The sequence below is a fragment of the Mustelus asterias genome, chromosome 7 (assembly GCF_964213995.1).
Source record: "Mustelus asterias chromosome 7, sMusAst1.hap1.1, whole genome shotgun sequence".
Taxonomy (NCBI): Eukaryota; Metazoa; Chordata; class Chondrichthyes; order Carcharhiniformes; family Triakidae; genus Mustelus; species Mustelus asterias.
In genome coordinates this window covers 124,719,743-124,738,651 of record NC_135807.1, presented here as the reverse complement: position 1 = coordinate 124,738,651, position 18,909 = coordinate 124,719,743, and the positions used below count along the sequence as shown (strand labels likewise).

General features: G+C 41.6%; 1 protein-coding gene across 42 annotated transcripts in view; it reads right to left on the bottom strand.

The window, feature by feature from the left end:
- Positions 1-259: 259 nt before the first annotated feature.
- fam49bb (family with sequence similarity 49 member Bb) overlaps positions 260-18,909 on the bottom strand; it is a 181,074-nt gene continuing 162,424 nt past the window's right edge. For 28 of the 42 annotated variants that reach the window (XM_078216788.1, XM_078216770.1, XM_078216781.1 and 25 more), the window contains 6 exons: positions 18,414-18,491; positions 14,262-14,378; positions 13,981-14,060; positions 4,484-4,610; positions 3,802-3,872; positions 268-1,021 (listed from right to left, as the gene is read on the bottom strand). In XM_078216788.1, the coding sequence (XP_078072914.1) occupies positions 958-1,021; positions 3,802-3,872; positions 4,484-4,610; positions 13,981-14,060; positions 14,262-14,378; positions 18,414-18,491 (537 nt within the window). In that variant the 3' untranslated portion in view covers positions 268-957. Of the gene's footprint in view, positions 1,022-3,801; positions 3,873-4,483; positions 4,611-13,980; positions 14,061-14,261; positions 14,379-18,413; positions 18,492-18,909 lie in introns of all 42 variants that reach the window. The other 14 variants (XM_078216757.1, XM_078216760.1, XM_078216764.1 and 11 more) reach the window with 1 other exon arrangement.

The following is an 18,909-nucleotide window of genomic DNA, read 5'->3' as shown; positions in this document are numbered from 1 at the left end:
TGAATTCAAATTTCACCGTCTGCCATGGTGGGATTCGAACTCGAGTCCCCAGAGCATTACCCTGGGTCTCTGGATTACTAGTCTAGCGACAACACACTACACTGCCACCTCCCCTCTTGCTGAATAGCATAAAATCTGTGAAGGATAATATGATGGATATGGTAGATAGTCAAATTTAGAATTTAAAAGTGTAGATTTGTAGTTGTCTAGTTAATAAAGTGTGCAGTGATGATCAGAAAAAAACATAAATCTCAACAGTCAAGTTTTAGAAAAACAAAAGCTCATTTTATTTGACTAACAGCTGTCCATTTTACATGTACATGCATACGCATCTGTTACGCACACATCACAGTTTAACGTTAGTTTAATGAATGTTAAACTTACATACACTCGTACAAAATGAGTCAATGCAAACTGAAGTATTAACAAAACAGACAATACTATAATTTGTAGTCTGTTGTGCTAGGTACCTTTTTGTACAATAAAACATATATAGTTAATTTAACATCTGTTCAATTTTTTTAATGGCTGCACACGATGAAGCTGCGATAGAAAATGACTTTTTTTTTTAAGTTGTACACAGCATGAAAAGACTTTGTCATGCAGAAGCTGTATTAAATATTAATCAATAGAAACAGAAAAAATTTTCTTTGTCTTTTAGGCCAAGTTACTGAATTTCCTTACACATACAAAGACACCCAACTTAGAATAGTAGCTGCCAATGTGCTCCATGATCATCCATTCATTCAAACGCAAAACAAAGTGAACACTTTTTGCACAGTTTGTCTTTTTTTTAGAGAATTTGGCACAGAAAATAAGTTTAGCGAATTTTAAAGAGCAGGAACACATTTTAAAAAACAAAGAAAAAAGCAGTTGCATTCTTTAAACATTAAAAACATATTTGTGCATCTCAAACATTGCAGAATACTGTTCTGTAGCCAGCTCTGTTGCTATGCTTTACTGCAACATTGTCTTAATTTGCTTGGAGGTAGTCTCATCATTCAAATGTTTGGTGGTGTACCTGAAAAGCAGAATGCTACATCTCTCAGACAATGCTTCATATTCAATGAACCTATCCCAGAAATAAGAACATAATATTTTGTATGGAGGTATTGTACAATCCCATGGGGGCTGGCTCGCTCAGATGGTTGGACGGTTGGTTCGTGATGCAGAGCGCGCCAACAGCACGGGTTCAATTCCCGTACCGGCTGACGTTATCCAAGAAGACCCCGCCATCACACACTTGCCACTCGCCGGAGGTGTGGTGACCCTCAGGTTAAAATCACCACCAGTCAGCTCTTTCACACTCAAAGGGGAGAGCAGCCTATGGTCCTCTGGGACTATGGTGGCTTTCAGAAACAATCATACATGGGCAAAATAAACTTGGTTTAATAAAATACTATCCAGAAAAGTGAGGTGACTGTTAATATATACAGGTTTGATAGGGTAGATATAGAGAAAATACTTCCGCTTGTGGAGAAGTCTAATGTTTAGGCGTCATAAATATAATAGATTCGATAAAGAATTTAGGAGGAACTTATTTACTAAGGGACCTGTTAGAATGTGGAACTTGCTGCCACAAGAGGTAGTTGACGTGAATAACAGTTGCCTTTAAGGGGAAGCTGGTTAAATACATGCCACAGGAAGGAATAGAATGATTTACAGAAAGGGTTAGATGAAATTGGATGGAAGAAGGCTTCTGTGGAGCATAATCACCAGCACAGACCAATTGGGCAAATGGCCTGTCTCTGTGCTGTAAAGGTGCATTCAGGCTATCAACTTGTGTCTCAAGGAGCAGGACATTCAAGGTTTGATTAAAATGTTGTCATCATGTAATCCTTAAAAAAATCCTACCCTTAATCTTGGATGTTGCAAACTACTTACTCCATCTTCAGCCTACCTGGACCTACAAAGGTCCTACCAAATCCAGGCTTACCAGCCTATTTAAATCTCTCTACTCATTGCTCTGCTCCTGTTTCTGTGACTGTGAAATAGTGCATTTTTCCTCTGTGCCCATATCAACCTCTTTCACATAATCAATAATGCAATCTGCTTCGGACACTTCTCCACTGTTCAACTCACCATGGCTGCCCTTGTCTGGTTCTGTTCTTGCCTTCCCAATTGCAGCGACAGCATCTCCAGTAATGACTCCTCTTCCCAACGAAGCATCATTAGCTCCAGAGTCTTCTAATCATTTAGCCTTGCTGACGTTAGTCAAAACCACAGCATGGGTTCCTACATGTACTCGGGTGACACCCAGTTCTACCTCATCATCACTCTAGACCCCTCCATTGTCTCTAAATTATCAAACTACTTGTCTGACATCCTGTACTGGGTGAGCAGAAATGCCCTCCAACTAAAAATTGGGAAGGCCAAATCCAGTTTCTGCCACCAGCTCTGTTCCCTGGTTACCAACTCCATTCCTCTCCGGGCAGCTTACCTGCTTCTTGTGCTCGGTTGGGAAACATGAGGAGGGACAGTTTACCTTTTTCATCCACATCGGGGCCGGAATTTTACCGTCCCGCCGCCACGGGAATCGGAGCGGGCGAAGAGTGGAGCATGGGAAGGTCTGTTGAACTCGGGCGGGATTTTACGGTTTTGGGATGAGCGAGGCCGCAAAATCCCGCCTGGGATGTCATCCACCGGTGACCTTGTGAAGTGCATTTTTGATACTGTGGCAGAAATCTGATTGAATGGGTTTAAACATGGAGTTTTGAGAAAGGTGGGCACTGATGTGGAGGTGACAGCACCTTCTTTGACTTGAGAGTATAAGAATGTTTGAGATGGGACAGCAGTTTCATTGATGGAGAAATTAAGGGGTGGTTTCTGAGGCAGGGATAATGGTGGCAGATTCAGGTCAGTTAACATAGGAGCCAGGAAGGGAAATTAGGTGGTCAGCAGTTTAGTGGTAAGAGGGTTGAGGCAGTGGAAGATTGAAATCACCTTGTCTGTGAGGCCAGAGGGCACAGGGGAGATAGGGGACAAAGAGAAAGATGTGAGCTCGGGTTAGGGCAGGTGACAACTCTCAATGGGAAAGGGAAAGAAGTGGCAGACGTGGTCAAATGCTCAGAATCTTAGTGGCAAATAAGTGCATTTGCTCCTCATACTTGTTGGAAGTGAGGGCGAAGAAGACAGGATAAAAGGGTTTAACAGTTTGTAGTAAAAAAAAAAATGGAATTATTTTTGTATTCCATGATCATCCTGGAATAGTTCATAGACAAGTGCAGGACTAGATGGTGCTTAACGTTGTTCAGGCAGATGTGGCAATGTATGGTCAAACCAGTTGTCCGCCAAATCCCTTCAAGTTGTCTCTACTTAAGGGAGTGATGAGGGCTGTCTGTACCGGGGGTGTGTCGCACGGCCGGCGATCGAGCTGCAAGCTGGCCAGCAACCAGGAGACCGGCAGACAGGGGCCATTGCTCATGCGCCGATCGGCACATGCGCAGTGGCCCGCTCTGTGCTAGGCTGCCAGTCTCTTCAGTGGGAATAGGCCCACCACTGATTTTCAATGTGACTTATGCCAATGAACTCTGCAGTGCACAGTGTGGGAGATTCATTTTTAAAACTCCTGCTGAAAAAACCAGCAGGATTTACTCCAGTTTTCACATGAATTTGACACTTAGAATTTTTTTGGGAGGATCGCCCTAAGTCTTTTAACATGAATAAATTGAATTTGGCAGCCAGAATCCCACTTCCATTAGTAGATACTCAAAGCCTTTACGAAGTAAGTCAGTATGCAGATCACAGCATCTATCTGTGAACATGTAAGTTCTAGCAGGTTTCACAAATGTTTTCAATTACCTGAGAGCATTCAGAAGGCCTTCTACACTATTTGGAGGCTGATCCTTTAGGACTTTTATGCACCCTTTCATCTGTAGGAAAAAGTGAATAGGTATAATATCAATTTGCCCAGATTCACAAGTAGTCTATTTTCAAGTAGTTTGGAGTAGATATACATACATATATTTACAAATACTTAAGTTTAGTTTTGTTAAAGCAACTTATTTGGAATATAACTATGTCTTGGAAAGTATAGCTAAAAAGGAATAATTTGTCTGCCAAGGTGGCACCCACATTATAGAGAAATTACCAAACACAAATGCTTTGGTGGCACAGTGGTTAGCACTGCTGCCTCACAGCGCCAGGGACCCGGGTTTGATTCCCGGCTTGGGTCGCTGTCTGTGCGGAGTTTGCATGTTGTTCTCCCCGTGTCTGCGTGGGTTTCCTCCGGGTGCTCCGGTTTCCTCCCACAGTCTGAAACACGTGCTAGTTAGGTGCATCGACCATGCTAAATTCTCCCTCAGTGTACCTGAACAGGCACCAGAGTGTGGCAACTAGAGGATTGTCACAGTAATTTCTCGCAAAGTTAACATAAGCCTAATTGTGACACTGATAAATAAACTTTAAACTTTATTACTGCTTGAAAATAACAGTTTCAAAATATGATGGCAGCAAAGTCAGATAGAATGCAGAATAAACTCACATCAATTTTGGACGTTTTAGCAAATGCCCCAACTGGATGCACATGGTCATAAAGAATGATGACACCCACCATCACCCTCAGACAAAATGATACCGTTTCTTCACTTGCAAATCTGCTTCGGTATTCCCTGCACATTGAAAAAATAAACCAGACATTAACTTCACCTTGGCAAGCTACCACAATCAACCTATCAGTAATTATGGAAATAATTTCAGCTAATTGTCTTTCTTATCCAATTATCTAATCTCACAAGGTTGGGCTGACCTGGACTGGATCAGGCTGGCTAAGGTACCAAATCAAACATTAAAGAGTCGCTCAAGAATTGCTGAAGCATTATAATTTTCATCATGCAAACACAGAGTAAAGTTTGACTGCATCAAGAATTTGCTTAGATTTATTCACCGAGTCTACCAAGTACACCAAAAGCAGCTTTCAAAGGTAAAATGGTTGAAAAGATAAACACTTTCCTTTGAACAGTACCAACTTGCGAAACAGAAACTTCTAATTTGTGGGTCAATACTGGAAGCTAAAATGTATGAGGAAATCTATTTTTTGGCTGGAGGCCAGTAGGACTCATCACTGACAAATGAGCTTCTATCTCCCCTCTGCTCCGAGTAGCAATTTAAATATTTATTTTTCTGCTGTGTCTTTTTATCTGAAATGGGAAATACTGAGTAGACAGCTTTGAGACAAATAGCCCATCAGTGAATGATTACCTGATATTAAATCTCCCTAATTAAGAATATGCTTCTTCCTGGAGTCCTGCCCTGTATACACTAATGTCATACTTTCGATGTTTTGATTTAATTTGGATTTTTACTTGCATGAATCAGGCTCCAAAAATTTACATGCATTGTATTTACATAGTGTTTTTCAAAACAACAGGACACAGTTAAGTATTTTTGAAGTGTAGACACTATTGTGGTGTAGGAACCTAATAAGAACATAAGAACTGGGGGAAGGTGTTGGCCATTTGGCCCCTCGAGCCTGCTCCGCCATTCAATACGATCATGGCTGATCTTTTTGTGGACTCATCTCCACTTACCCGCCCACTCACCATAACCCTCAATTCCTTTATTGATCAAAAATCTGTCTATCTTTGGGTGAAGAAGTTTCTCCTCAACTCAGTCTTAAATCTGCTCCCCCTTATTTTGAGGCTATGTTCCATAGTTCTAGTTTCACCCACCAGTGCAAACAACCTCCCTGCTTCTATCTTATCTATTCCCTTCATAATCTTATATGTTTCTATAAGATCCGCCCCTCATTCTTCTAAATTCCAATCAGTATAGCCCCAGTCTACTCAGTCTCTCCTCATAAGCCAAACCCCTCAACTCCGGAATCAACCTAGTGAATCTCCTCTGCACCCCCTCCAGTGCCAGTATATCCTTTCTCAAGTAAGGAGACCAAAACTGTACACAGTACTACAGGTGTGGCCTCACCAGCAACTTATACAGCTGCAACTTAAGCTCCCTGTTTTTAAACTCCATCCCTCTAGCAAAGAAGGACAAAATTCCATTTGCCTTCTTAATTACCTGCTGCACCTGCAAACCAAGTTTTTGTAATTCATGCACAAGGACACCCAGGTCCCTCTGCACAGCAGCATGCTGCAATTTTTTACCATTCAAATGATAGTCCATTTTGCTGTTCTTCCTACTAAAATGGATGATCTCACATTTACCAACATTGTACTCCATCTGCCAGACCCTTCCCCACTCACTTAGACTATCTATATCCCTCTGCAGACATTCAGTGTCCTCTGCACACTTTGCTCTACCACTCATGTTAGTGTCATCTGCAAACTTTAACACACTACACTTGGTCCCCAACTCCAAATCATCTATGAAAATTGTAAACAATTGCAGTCCCAACACTGATCCCTGAAGCACACCACTAGTCACTGATCGCCAACCAGAAAAACACCCATTTATCCCCACTCTTTGATTTGTTAGTTAACCAATCCTCTACCCATGCTAATACATTACCCCTGGCGCTGTGCACCTTTATCTTATGCAGCAGCCTTTTGTGTGGCATCTTGTCGAATGCCTTCTGGAAATCCAGATACACCACATCCACCGGTTCCCCGTCATCCATCATGCTCGTAATATTCTCAAAGGATTCCACTAAATTAGTTAAACAAGATCTGCCTTTCATGACCCCAATGGGACAATTTCTATCCAGATGTCTCACTATTTCTTCCTTGATGATAGATCAAAGCATTTTCCCCACTACAGAAGTTAAGCTAATTGGCCTATAGTTACCCCGACTTTCGTCTACCTCCATTTTTAAACCATGGCGTCACATTTGCTGTTTTCCAATCTGCCGGAACCGCCCCAAGGTCCAGCAAATTTTGGTAAATTACCACGAGCGCATTTGCTATTTCCCCCGCCGTCTCTTTCAGTACTCTGGGATGCCAGGAGACTTGTCTACCTTTAGCCCCATTAGCTTGCTCAACGCTGCTTCTTGAGTGATAATGATAGTTGCTAGGTCCTCACCTTCCATAGCCTTCTTGTCATCAATTTGTGGCATGTTATTTGTCTTCTACTATGAAGACCGACACAAAATACCTGTTCAATGCCTCAGCCATTTCCTCATTTCCCGTTATTAAATCCCCCTTCTCATCCACTGAAGGATCAATGTTTACCATAGCTGCTCTTTTTTGTTTTATAGATTTTTGCAATCTGTTTTTATATTCTGAGCTAGATCAATCTGTCTTACTTTCTTTATAGCTTTTTTCATGGCTTTCTGTTGACCCTTAAAGATTTGCCAATCCTCTAGTTTCTCATTAATCATTGGCACTAATCTTTGCCACTTTATATGCATTTTCTTTCAATTTGATACCCTCCTTTATTTCCTTAGATAGCCATGGCTGATTATCCCTTTTGTTCTAATCCTTCCTTATCACTGGTATGTACTTTTGCTGAGCAGTGTGAAAAATTGCTTTGAAAATCCTCCACTGGCCTCAATTGTCCCATCATAAAGTCTTTGGTCCCAACCTCTTCCTCATCCTATTGTAGTGTCCTTTGTTTAAGCACAAGACACTGGTATTGGATTTTACCTTCTCACGCTCCATCTGTATTTTAAATTCAACCATACCGTGGTCGCTCCTTCCGCGAGGATCTCGGTGAGATCATTAATTATTCCCGTCTCATTACACAGGAACAGATCTAGGATAGCTTGCTCCATCGTAGGTTCCATTACATACTGTTCAAGGAAATTATCACGGATACATTCTATAAACTTCTCAAGGCTGCCTTGACCGACCTGGTTTGACCAATCGACATGTAGATTAATTGCCACACCATTTTTACACGCATCAGTTATTTCCTTCAACAGCCAATATGGAACATTCCTACCCAGAATCCCTCAAATGCCAAAATAGATTAAATATTCTTGGAAAAACAAGAGTGTGTTAATGACACACACCTTTATTACTGTGCAAATCAGCCAGCTAATGCAGGGAAATAAAAGATATGCCATGAATTGCGAATCTCAAACTTGCTGGGTGATTTCTGTCACTTCATCATGTCCCTTGTACAAATGGCATCTTGCCTTTACCCACTTCTATTTTTAATAGTTTTCTGGATTTTCACATCAATTGTCCATTATGCTCTCTACAGAAAGTTGAGACTCCTTATTAACATTGTATTTATCCTTTAAATTAAATGATAATTACTAATGATTGCATCAATCTCTCCAACTCAGAGGGAGAAATTTAAACTGTTCAGTCTCAATCCTGCATGTTGCAAATCAACAGGCTCTGAAATTTTCACATTTAGTTTTCTTCCATTTTCTCTCTGTCTCTCAATCCGATTTTCCTTTCTGTTTCTTTACCTTCCTGATTCTATTAATTTACCCTCTGATGTATTTGTATTTATTCTTACTGGCTCATGCAGAGCAATGCTGTATTAATGTATGCAATGGAAATGATGTAATAGGCCTAGCGGGAAACAGAGAGAGGAGCAGCCATGGAAGCGATCACACACCATTAATAAAGTTCCATTTGTCTTTAACCAAAGTCTGTCCCGTGTATCACATTTCCAATACACAACAAAAACTGGCGACAAGGACTACGGACATGTACTTGCTGGCCACCCGGAAAGAAGAAATTAACCGAGGGAAAGTCGAATTTAAAAAAAAGAAAACTTCCACATGTGTTACGGAGATTAACGGGTTAGGTGGACTTGAGTAAAGATACTCTACAAGCTGAATATAGAGCTGGCTATGATAAATAAGAGGCTGAAGCTCGATTAGATACCTTGTATGTAAGAAAATTGAGGTAACTGCTGGAAACCTGGGTGCAAAGTGTGCATGTGGGGAAACCTGCTTAAGTGAAAAAATGGTGAGAGTTTTAGACAACATGGGATCCTTTGATGAAAATGTGTCGCAATGGAACTCTAATGGCAAGCGTTTTGACTATTTTGTGCAGGCAAACAAAAGAGCTGTGGAAATTATCGTGTCCACTTTCCCGAGCGTGATGGGGGAAAAGCTTTTAACTGCCACTGTAGTTTAGTGCAACCTGACAAACTCAGCAGTAAAACGTACAAACAAATTGTGTGCATTCTGCAAGCATATTTATCATGTGTTGATTGCAGAGCGCTTTAGATTCCATGGAGGAAACCAAGAGGAGGGAGAGTCAATCGTGCAATTCGTGGCAGTGTTTAAAAGCTTGCAGAATATTGAGTGTTTGGAGATGTGCTGAATGACACCTTTCTGGACAGATTTGTTCGTGATCTATGCAATGAAGCGACGCAAAAACGTCTGTTAACTCAGTAATTGTAAACTACAGAAGGCCACTGAAATCATTATTTCGATGGAACTGGCTGCAAAGGAAGCCTAGCCATTGATTTTGCATACTTGAATAAACAAAATGTCTGCTGAATCGACACCCAAAGCCATCGAGACACATACATGTTACTAGAATGCAAATCCAGGGCATTCTGCTGTGAATGCTGGTATAAAGACATGGAATGTCCAAGCTGTGGAAAAAAAGGACACAAAGCAAGCCCGCTGGAAGAAAAAGCGAGTTATGAATAAATGTGAGAAGCCAGAACATCGCAAGACAGCATTTAAACAAAATAGGAGAAATGTCAATGCTGTACAACAGGGTCAAAAAGAGCAAAGAGATTCACAGAGGAGGAGTTATCACTAAATGTGCTAGCCATCCCTGGCACTACATGTAGATACTGGGTCACTCCACTGCTGGATGGATAGCCAGTAAGACTGGAAGTAATATTGCAGCAGTAGTCTCACTGGTGCCAGAGACTATCTACAATGAGAAACTCCCCTAAGGCCATCAAGCATAGTGCTGAAGCCATACACAGGTGAAGTGGTTCCTCTGAAGGGCCAAACTGAAGTTGCTGTGCAACTCAATGGGCAAACAGGAGGTTTGTCGCTAGATGTAGTAAAGGGAAACTATCCAGTGTTGATGGGTCATACAGGGCTGGAAAAGATTCGACTGAACTGGGCTGAAGTCAATGTGATGACCAATGGCGAATCAGGCCTCAAACATTTTAAAGAAGCCCAACTGTTGTTTTTGATGGAGAATTAGTGAGCATGAAAGATTTTACAGTCAAACTTAAAATTAAAGACAAGCCAGGTGAAATGCTTGAAGTTAAGGTTTGTACCGTATGCTACTAGGCCGAAGGTGGAAGCTGACTTGGAGCAACTGGTGAAGATTGGAGTTCTGGAACCTGTTAGCATCAGTGAATGGGCCACATCTATTGTTTCAGTGATCAAGAAAGATGAATCTGGAAAGACTGGCGGAGACTTCAAGGTCACCATAAATCCAGTATTATGTGCTGAACAGTACCCATTACCTTACATTGGAGACCTGTTTGTGGGATCAGCACGAGGTTAAACTTTCAGCGAGATTGACTAAGCCAGGCCCAATTGCAGATGAATGTGGACAAGCATTCACAGGAACTTCTAACAGTCATGACACTTAAGGATTGTTCCGGTGCCAAAGATTGCAGTTTGATCATCTGCTCCTGCATTATTTCGAAGGGCAATGGGTCAGATCCTGAGTAGAATGAGCAGAGTCCAGTGCTATCTGGATGACATCCTAGTCACTGGAAGAGAGGAAGAGGAACACCGTTGAAACTTGGATGTCACTCTCCAGAAATTGGAAAACTATGGTCTGAGAGTTCGTAAGGACAAGTATGAGTTCTTCCGATCCTCCATTGAGTATTTGGGACACTTGATTGATGACACTGGCTTTCACAAATCTCCTTCCAAGGTTAAGGCCATTACAGAGGTGCCTGAACCTCAGAATATTAACCAGTTACATTCCTGCCTGGGATTGTTGAATTATTATGGAAAATTTGTTCCAAACGTGGCAACCATTCTGAAACCATTACATAACCACTTGTGCCAGAACCAGATGTGGAAGGGGTCAGATCAATGCAATAATGCCTTCAGGCAAGCCAAAGAAGTGTTACTTCAATCTGATGTTCTCACACACTTTGATCCTACTTTTCCCATACAGTTAGACCATAAGCCCAAAAGATATAGGAGCAGAATTAGGCCTTTTGGCCCATCGAGTCTGCTCCGCCATTCAATCATGGCTGGCATGATTCTGATCCGCATTAGCCTCTGATGCATCTCCTTATGCTGTTGGAGCAGTGGTCTACCACATAATGCCATCAGGTGAAGAAAGACCTAATGCTTTTGTTTCTCGAACTTTAAGCAAAGCTGAAAGTAACTATGTTCAGATTAGATGGGAAGCACTGGGATCATTTTTGGAGCCAATACATTCCATCAGTTCCTGTATGGAAGAGAGTTTACATTGCTGACGGACCATTGTCCACTCACTACCATTTCTGGATTACACACAGGAATTCTATCACATGCGGCAAGTAGAATGCAAAGAAGGGCATTGCTTTGGTTTGCATATACTTACACCATTAAGTACCAACAGTCAAGTCTACATTGTAACTTGGATAGACTTTTAAGATTGCCACTGCCAGGTAGTTCTTCAGACTGTTTGAAGGGGAATATCTTCTACTTTGAACAAGTAGACAACACACCTGTCACTTCTAGGCAAGTGAGAAAAAAGACACTCAGAGTGATTCAATGCTCTTCGAAGTGATAGATATGGGGCCCAATTTTACCAAAGCTTTGCGCCCGTTTTCGGGCGTGAAATCGCGGTAAAGTTGGGCGTCGGGCCTATACCGCGATCTGCACCCGATTCCGAGCAGATCGCGGCTTTACCAACACCCGATTCGGACGCGGGTCCAGCCCGTGCCCGAATCGGGCGGCCCGACGATTTAAATGCATTTGCATGCATTTAAATCGACTTAATGAACCGCGCGCCCAACTCTACCGCCAAATCCCACTTTACCGTCTTCTGGTCCGATGCGGATCCATGCTCTAATCGACCTGCCGAATGCAGCCTCCGAAGAGCGGGGTCAGAGACTGCAATGGCTCTCTGACCCCGCAGATGGTCTGTGTCAGAGAGCCGCTCTCTCTGCTTTTTTCTCCCCGCCCGGGCGCACTGCTTCAGATATTTTTCGAACTGCGCATGCGCAGTTCAGAGCTCCGATCGTTCCGACAGCACTAAGTCCCGCCCACAGCGCGAATCGGACCGGAGCCAACAAAACGTGTATGGGCGCGCTGGAAAGAGGATTCCGGGCTCGGATCTGTATTACGCCCGGATCCCGCCCTTAGGCTCCGATTGGTAAAATCAGGCCCATGGTTTTATGAGATACTATAATCTAACCTGAAACCATACTGCTCCGGGAGAATGGAGCTCAGTACAGAAAGGATGTCTTCTATGGGGGCTCAGAGTGATCATTCCACCACCATTGAGGAAGCTGGTGTTAGAGAAGCTACAAGGGCCATTGCGGAGACGTATGCATGAAGGAAATAACAAAAAATTATTTCTGGTAGCCTGGTCTGGATGTGGAAATTGATGAGAAAGCTAGAACATGTTTTCCCTAGGCGAAGGTAAGAAACCTGCCATCCTTAGCAATGCTGCATCCATGGGAATAGCCTGAAGAGGCTTAGCAACATGCACATGTGGATTTTGAAGGACCTTTCAAAGGAATGGTTGATGCTCACACCACATGGCCAGAGATCACTGTGATAACATCTACCTCATCTGAGAAGACTGTTGAGAAGTTGAGAAGTATTTAGTCACTTTGGATTTCCTGAACAACTGGTAAGCGATGACAAACCTTAATTTGTCTCTCAGGAATTTGAGAACTTCCTACAAGAGAACAGTATTCAACACATTACTTCCACATTGTATCAGCCCGCTACTAATGGGCTAGCAGAACGCTTCATCCAAACCCCGAAACATACCTTGAAAGCAACCAAGGAACAAGGTTCGCTTCTCAAATGCCTTAACAAATTCCTCGTGGTTCTACTGGAATACCACACCTTCCATGACCAAGACCTCTCTTGCCTTAATCATGATAAAAAATGCAGTTGCGTTCTGCATTTGACCTTTTAAAACCTCCAAGGAGATTGTGTGACAGTAACAACAAGCACAAGTGGAACAGTGGGAAGGCAAGGCAAAACAGAATTTTCCACTAAGGAAAAGGAGTTTTGACATGGAGCTACTCCAAAGGGGAGAAATGGGTTCCTGCCACCATCTTTGCACAGACTGGACCTGAATCTTATACAGTCCAGACCAGAGATGACATTATCTGGAGAAGATATGCAGACCAAACTGAAAGAACTGATCTGCCGAATCTGGAGCCTGATGAAAATTCAGGATCAGACTTACAAAGTCCTGACTTGAACCTTCCTACAGCCCCTATACTATCAGGCACCGCTGAGGAAAACAACACCTCACCCTCTGCTCAGACGCAGAGACAATTCCAGTTCCTACGTCAATACCGGTTAAACCAATCCCTGTTGATTTCAGTGCAAAGACAAAGACACCAGAGGTTCGCTGTCAACGATTCCGAGAGCAACAACCTCCAAACCGTCTGATTTATTATTAGTGACAGACTTATTGACTACTGTGCATGTTGAACTTATTTTGAACTTGCTTGGGGCCATCCAATTTAAGGGGGAAGGAAATGTTATGTATTTGTAATTATTCCTATTGGCTACGCAGAGCTATGCTGTATTAATGTATGCACTGGAAATTATGTAATAGACCTAGCGCAGGAAAGAGAGAGAGAAGAAGCAACCACGGAAGAGATCACACACCATTAATAAAGCTCTGTTCGTTTTTAACCAAAGTCTGTCTTGTGTATCACGTCTCCAATACACAACACATTCATTCCTCATCTTTCCCCTCATTTTGCCTCAATCCTTAAATATCGTTGATTAAAGAGTTGCACTGTTGGTCCCACTGTCCAGATGGCCCATTGTCTTGCCACACTTAACAGTTTGCATTTCCAGCAAGTTATAAAGCAAGTGCATTCAGGTTGAAGGATGCAGGAAATTTTCGAACAGATGTCCTATTCCAGTAAGACTTGTGACATATCTTTAATACTTTACCCCTCTGAAACAACTATCAATAAGAAGCATTATGTCCTACTCACGGTGTCTCCAGCATAACTCTGCATACACTTGCCATAGTGCTTAAGCAGTCAGTGGTGTTTTCTATGGGTAGAGACTTGTTCTACAAGAAATAAAGAAAACAGCATTATTGGTCATTTGAATTAATACAATGGTATATTGAACTCGGTCTAATATTTGTGAATCCTCTCAAGTACGGAATTCAATTAATGAATTGCAGTCTTTTAGCCAATGTCTAGAATATAGAACAGAAAGCCTTAGCCTCTACTTGAACTGTGGGCAAAACAGGGCACGTTATACTTACATCCGAAACAAACTTTGTTGTGGCATCACTCAAGGTTTTCAGCATTGGAGTTGCTTCAGCATAAAACAGGGACATTCTATTGGCCAATTCATTATTTACTTCATTTTCTCCTTCTGCCTATATATAAAGAACAGGAGTCAATCACTTGAAAAGTTTTGCTCTAAAACACAAGAATCGCAAATCTGTTAAGGAACATTTATTATCCTCTAAACTACCTCCATTTATAGATTTCAGAGAAATCTAGCTCCAAATTAAAGAGAACCATCTTTAAGGCAGTGCTACTGGCGGTTACTCGAATAATCTAAAAATAAATTCTGAAATGTGGTTTTGTTAAGAGGCATTTCTCCTTAAAAGCACTAGGACTAATCAATTCAAAATACAGATGTAAAATCAGAGGGCAGTTGATCTTTGATAAGGCAAATAGCAACTGTCAGATAGAATGTAAATAGTATGAGGGCTATCACACAGCCTTACTTGACACTGATCTGGATTTTGAAGGCGACTGTTTCAGATCTTCCACTCAAGACACAGGCACATCATCATGAAGCAATTGCAGGATGAAGAAGTTTCTTAAACATCCAAATCTTTGGAGCATAATTCACAAAGTCTCAATTTACTGAGTCAAATGCTTTGGTCACGTCAATAAACGCAATGAAAAGTTCCTGGAGTTCTCGATATTTTTCTTGGATTTGTCTCACAACAAAGACTATGCCAAAGGTTCCTCTGGAAAATGTAAAGCGACACGATGTCCCTGAGAGGATATCCTCAGCTACATAAAATAAGTGATTCAGAAGAAAGCATTTTCCTTGCTATGGACAACACGGAAGTACAAGAAGGAAGAGGAAGCCCAAGAAATCCAACCATCATGACATGCAAAGCTTTATTGAAGCCACCAGGGCCACCTATAGACCAATGTCAAATGGATAAAATTCCCTTAGCTCACAGGATGGTGTTTCTCTTCTTCAGGATGACTGCGCCATCTGTCAACACTGGAGAGAATATTTTCAACACCTCCTCAACTGTAAATCCACAGTGACAGCCTATACTCTCCAAGCTATCCCCCAGTTCCTGGTGGTACAATCCATGAGGAAACCACCATTGATGGGAGAATTACAACAAGCAATCAAACTTAGGACAAACAACAAAGCCTGTGGCCCCTGATGGAATTCCAGCTGAGGTCTTACAAGTTGGTGGGCTTTTGCTCACATCAAGACTCCATACACTCATCCTACAGATTTGGGAGGAAAAATAATTCCAACCTGACTTCAGGAATGTGGCAATTGTAATTATTTTCAAGAAGGCAGATAAATCATATTGTGGAAACTCTTGAGGCATGCAACAATTGTCAGAGAAAACTATAATTTAACTAACAATTGAGGTGTGAAACAAAGAGGGAGGAGAGCACAGGCTGAACAAAAATAAACACTATACTAATAAATTGCACATAAAAGGACCATGTAATGGAAAAGCAATTGAAAATTAGCATTAGTAAAAGGTTACACAAGAACATAAGAAATAGGAGTAGGCCATCCAGCCCCTCAAGCCATTTATAATTATCATGGCTAAACTTTTACATCAACTCCACTTTCTTACCCCATCACCTTAGTGCCCAAAGATACTCATCAACAGAGCATCCGCAGATCCTTGGGTAGAGAATTCCAAAGATTCACAACCCCAAATGAACAGATATCATGTCATCACATGGTAAGTCCAACATGACTATTATGGTTTTCAATGACATCACCTCATTCTTCTAAACCCTGGAGAATATAGACCTAGTCTACCTAATCTCTCCTCAACGGATAGCCATCTCTTCCTAGGAATCAATCTAGAAAACCTTTGACACACTCCTTCTAGGGTAAGTATTTATCCGTGCTTAGGTGTGGAGACCAAAACAATATACAGCAGTCCAGGTGTCATCGCACTAAAGCCCTCAATAATTTTAGCAAGTCCTCCTTACTTCTATACTGCAAACCACTTGCAATAAAGGCTAACATACTGCATGTTAATTTGCTGTGATTCATGTACAAAGACACTCAAATCCTTAGTTTTTCATCTTTTAAATAATATTCTGCTTTGCATTCTTCCTACCAAAATGGATAATTTCATACTTCCTCACATTATACTCCATCTGCCAAATTTTTGACCATCACTGAACTGATTTATATCCCTTTGCAGCTTCTTTATGTCTTCGGTTTTCTTCTCACCTAGCTTTACATTTTCAGCAAAAATGGACACATTATACTTGATTCACAGAGTTACCAAGGTGCTTTCCCCCCAGACACTAAACAGAAAAGTGAAAGATTTATTGCATTTATTTTTTTTTAAAGTCACACTTCTCCTCTGTATCATAACCATACCTATATCTTTGAAATAGATACAAGTAGCAACCCGACAATGTGTTATACTTCTGATGCGATGCACCCGGTTACGAAAATGCATTTTCCTTTGAACAGGACAACATACAGTACTACCAACAATGCAGCTGTGATGACTCCACAGGCGCATTGACCATATTATTTCCAAGTAAACCCATCTTTATCCAGTTGTATAACATCTCAAACTAGACTCCAAAAATGTACAGTTTGCACGCTAGGGCAAGTAAGCGCAGTTTCTTGGCCATAAAATCCAGGCAACCCAAGTGAAAGTGAGCTTGATGGGCTTGCCCTATAACTGTCAGAATAACAAGTACAATTGGGAATGTTGCTGTAAACCACCTCAGATGGAACAGGGACAGAACCACATTTATCTTGGAAAGAACACCCCTCAGGTCATAGTAGCAAACTGGATGAAAGCTACATGCTTAGAGATGCAGTTTTGCCACAGAGGATTGCATCATTTAACATAATCATAGAAAGCATCAGAAAGGTGGCATTAATGAACAATTTAAAAGACAGGGTGACCAAAAACCCTGGATTTTGGCGAACCGTCCCGTAATTTGAATTTTCATCCTGCGTCATGGGTCAGGCCTTTCCAGGATGTATTTTCATAGAATCCCTACAGTGCAGAAGGAGGTCATTCGGCCCATCGAGTCTGCACTGAACACAATCCCACCCAGGCCTTATCCCCATAACCCCATTTACCCTGCTAGTCCCCCTGACACTAAGGGTCAATTTAACATGGCCAACAACCTAACCCCCACATCTTTGGACTGTGGGAGGAAACTGGAGCACCCGAAGGAAACCCACACAGACACAGGAAGAATGTGCAAACTCCACACAGACAGTGACCTGAGGCCAGAATTGAACCCGGGTCCCTGGTGCTGTGAGGCAGCAGTGCGAACCACTGTGTCACCGTGCCACCCATTTTGGCCTGGATCTCTGCAAGCTTGGTTTCTATGCAAGCGTTGGCTGCAGCAGTTGGTGGTTTGAATTTGGGGCTATCCAGTAGGTGTGCGTGCTCCCCCCCCCTCCCAATCCCCCCATGGTCTCACCAACACCCCCATGACCATGTATCTTTTATTATTTTCACCCATAGTAGGTAACCCTGTTAAAAGACCATAATGGCCTGATTAAATAATCATATATTGTGAACGAGACACAATACTGTGCCATCGTACAACACAATAACAAGAGAATTTTTACATTTTGTTTACAATAACTTTTATATGCGCCTCTAAAAAAAGTCCTCGAAGTGTTAGTAAAGAAAAATTTGTTATGAACAACATATGGAAATGTTTGGGCTTTTTACCAAAATGGTAACATCCTTAAAAAGGAGGAAGAGGTGGAGAGCTTTACAAGAGCAACAGGGAGGGAATTCCAGAACTTGGGGCTGAGGCAGCTCAAGGAATGATTATCAATAGAGAAGCATAATTTGCATTTCAAGTTGCAATATCAACACACACAGTTCCTGACCTAGCCTTTAAACAAAGTGACTAAGTTTAATTGGATACCAAGTTGGCAGTGAAAGTAATGTCACCATTTGTAAAACTGTCAATGAATGCATACATCTGCCAAAAAATTGCACTTTGCCTTGGCAGAAAATGTCAATTTGCCAATGATGTTGTTCAGTAAATTATAACTTGATCGCAAAATACTGAGTTCATTTTCAGGCCCCTTCTGAGCTATTTGTATTCATCAAAATGACGTACAAATAATTAAAAACGATTACCAAATAAGAGTGAACTGCAAAGTGGACAAAGAACAGACTTACTGGAACATTATTGATCCTCATGCGACTTAAAGTTCTCCTGTAGTAGCTGAAATCATTCTGTATAGCAGGGTTTGTCATCTGGAGAACAAAAGCAATTAACAATGCAATATTTAAATTTAATACAGTGTAAGCTGCAGCAGCAATACAAGATATTACTGAATGTCTCCAATGAACTGTGACGATGTCCATGAATGTTCTGATGAAAGGTTGCCAACCTGAAACGTTAACTCTACTTCTGACTCCACTGATGCTGGTACACCAGAGTATTTCCAGCATTTTCTGTTTTTATTTCATATTTATGGCATTTATGATATTATGCTTTTGTTTTAAAAATCATTAGAAAGTATCGTGTTGATATCTCGAATGCTTTGCAAACTACGACTTGAATTATGGAAAAAAAAACGTATTTTATCATAGAATCCCTACAGTGCAGATGAAAGCCATTTGGCCCATCGAGCCTGCACTGACAATAATCCCACCCAGGCCCCATCCCCAT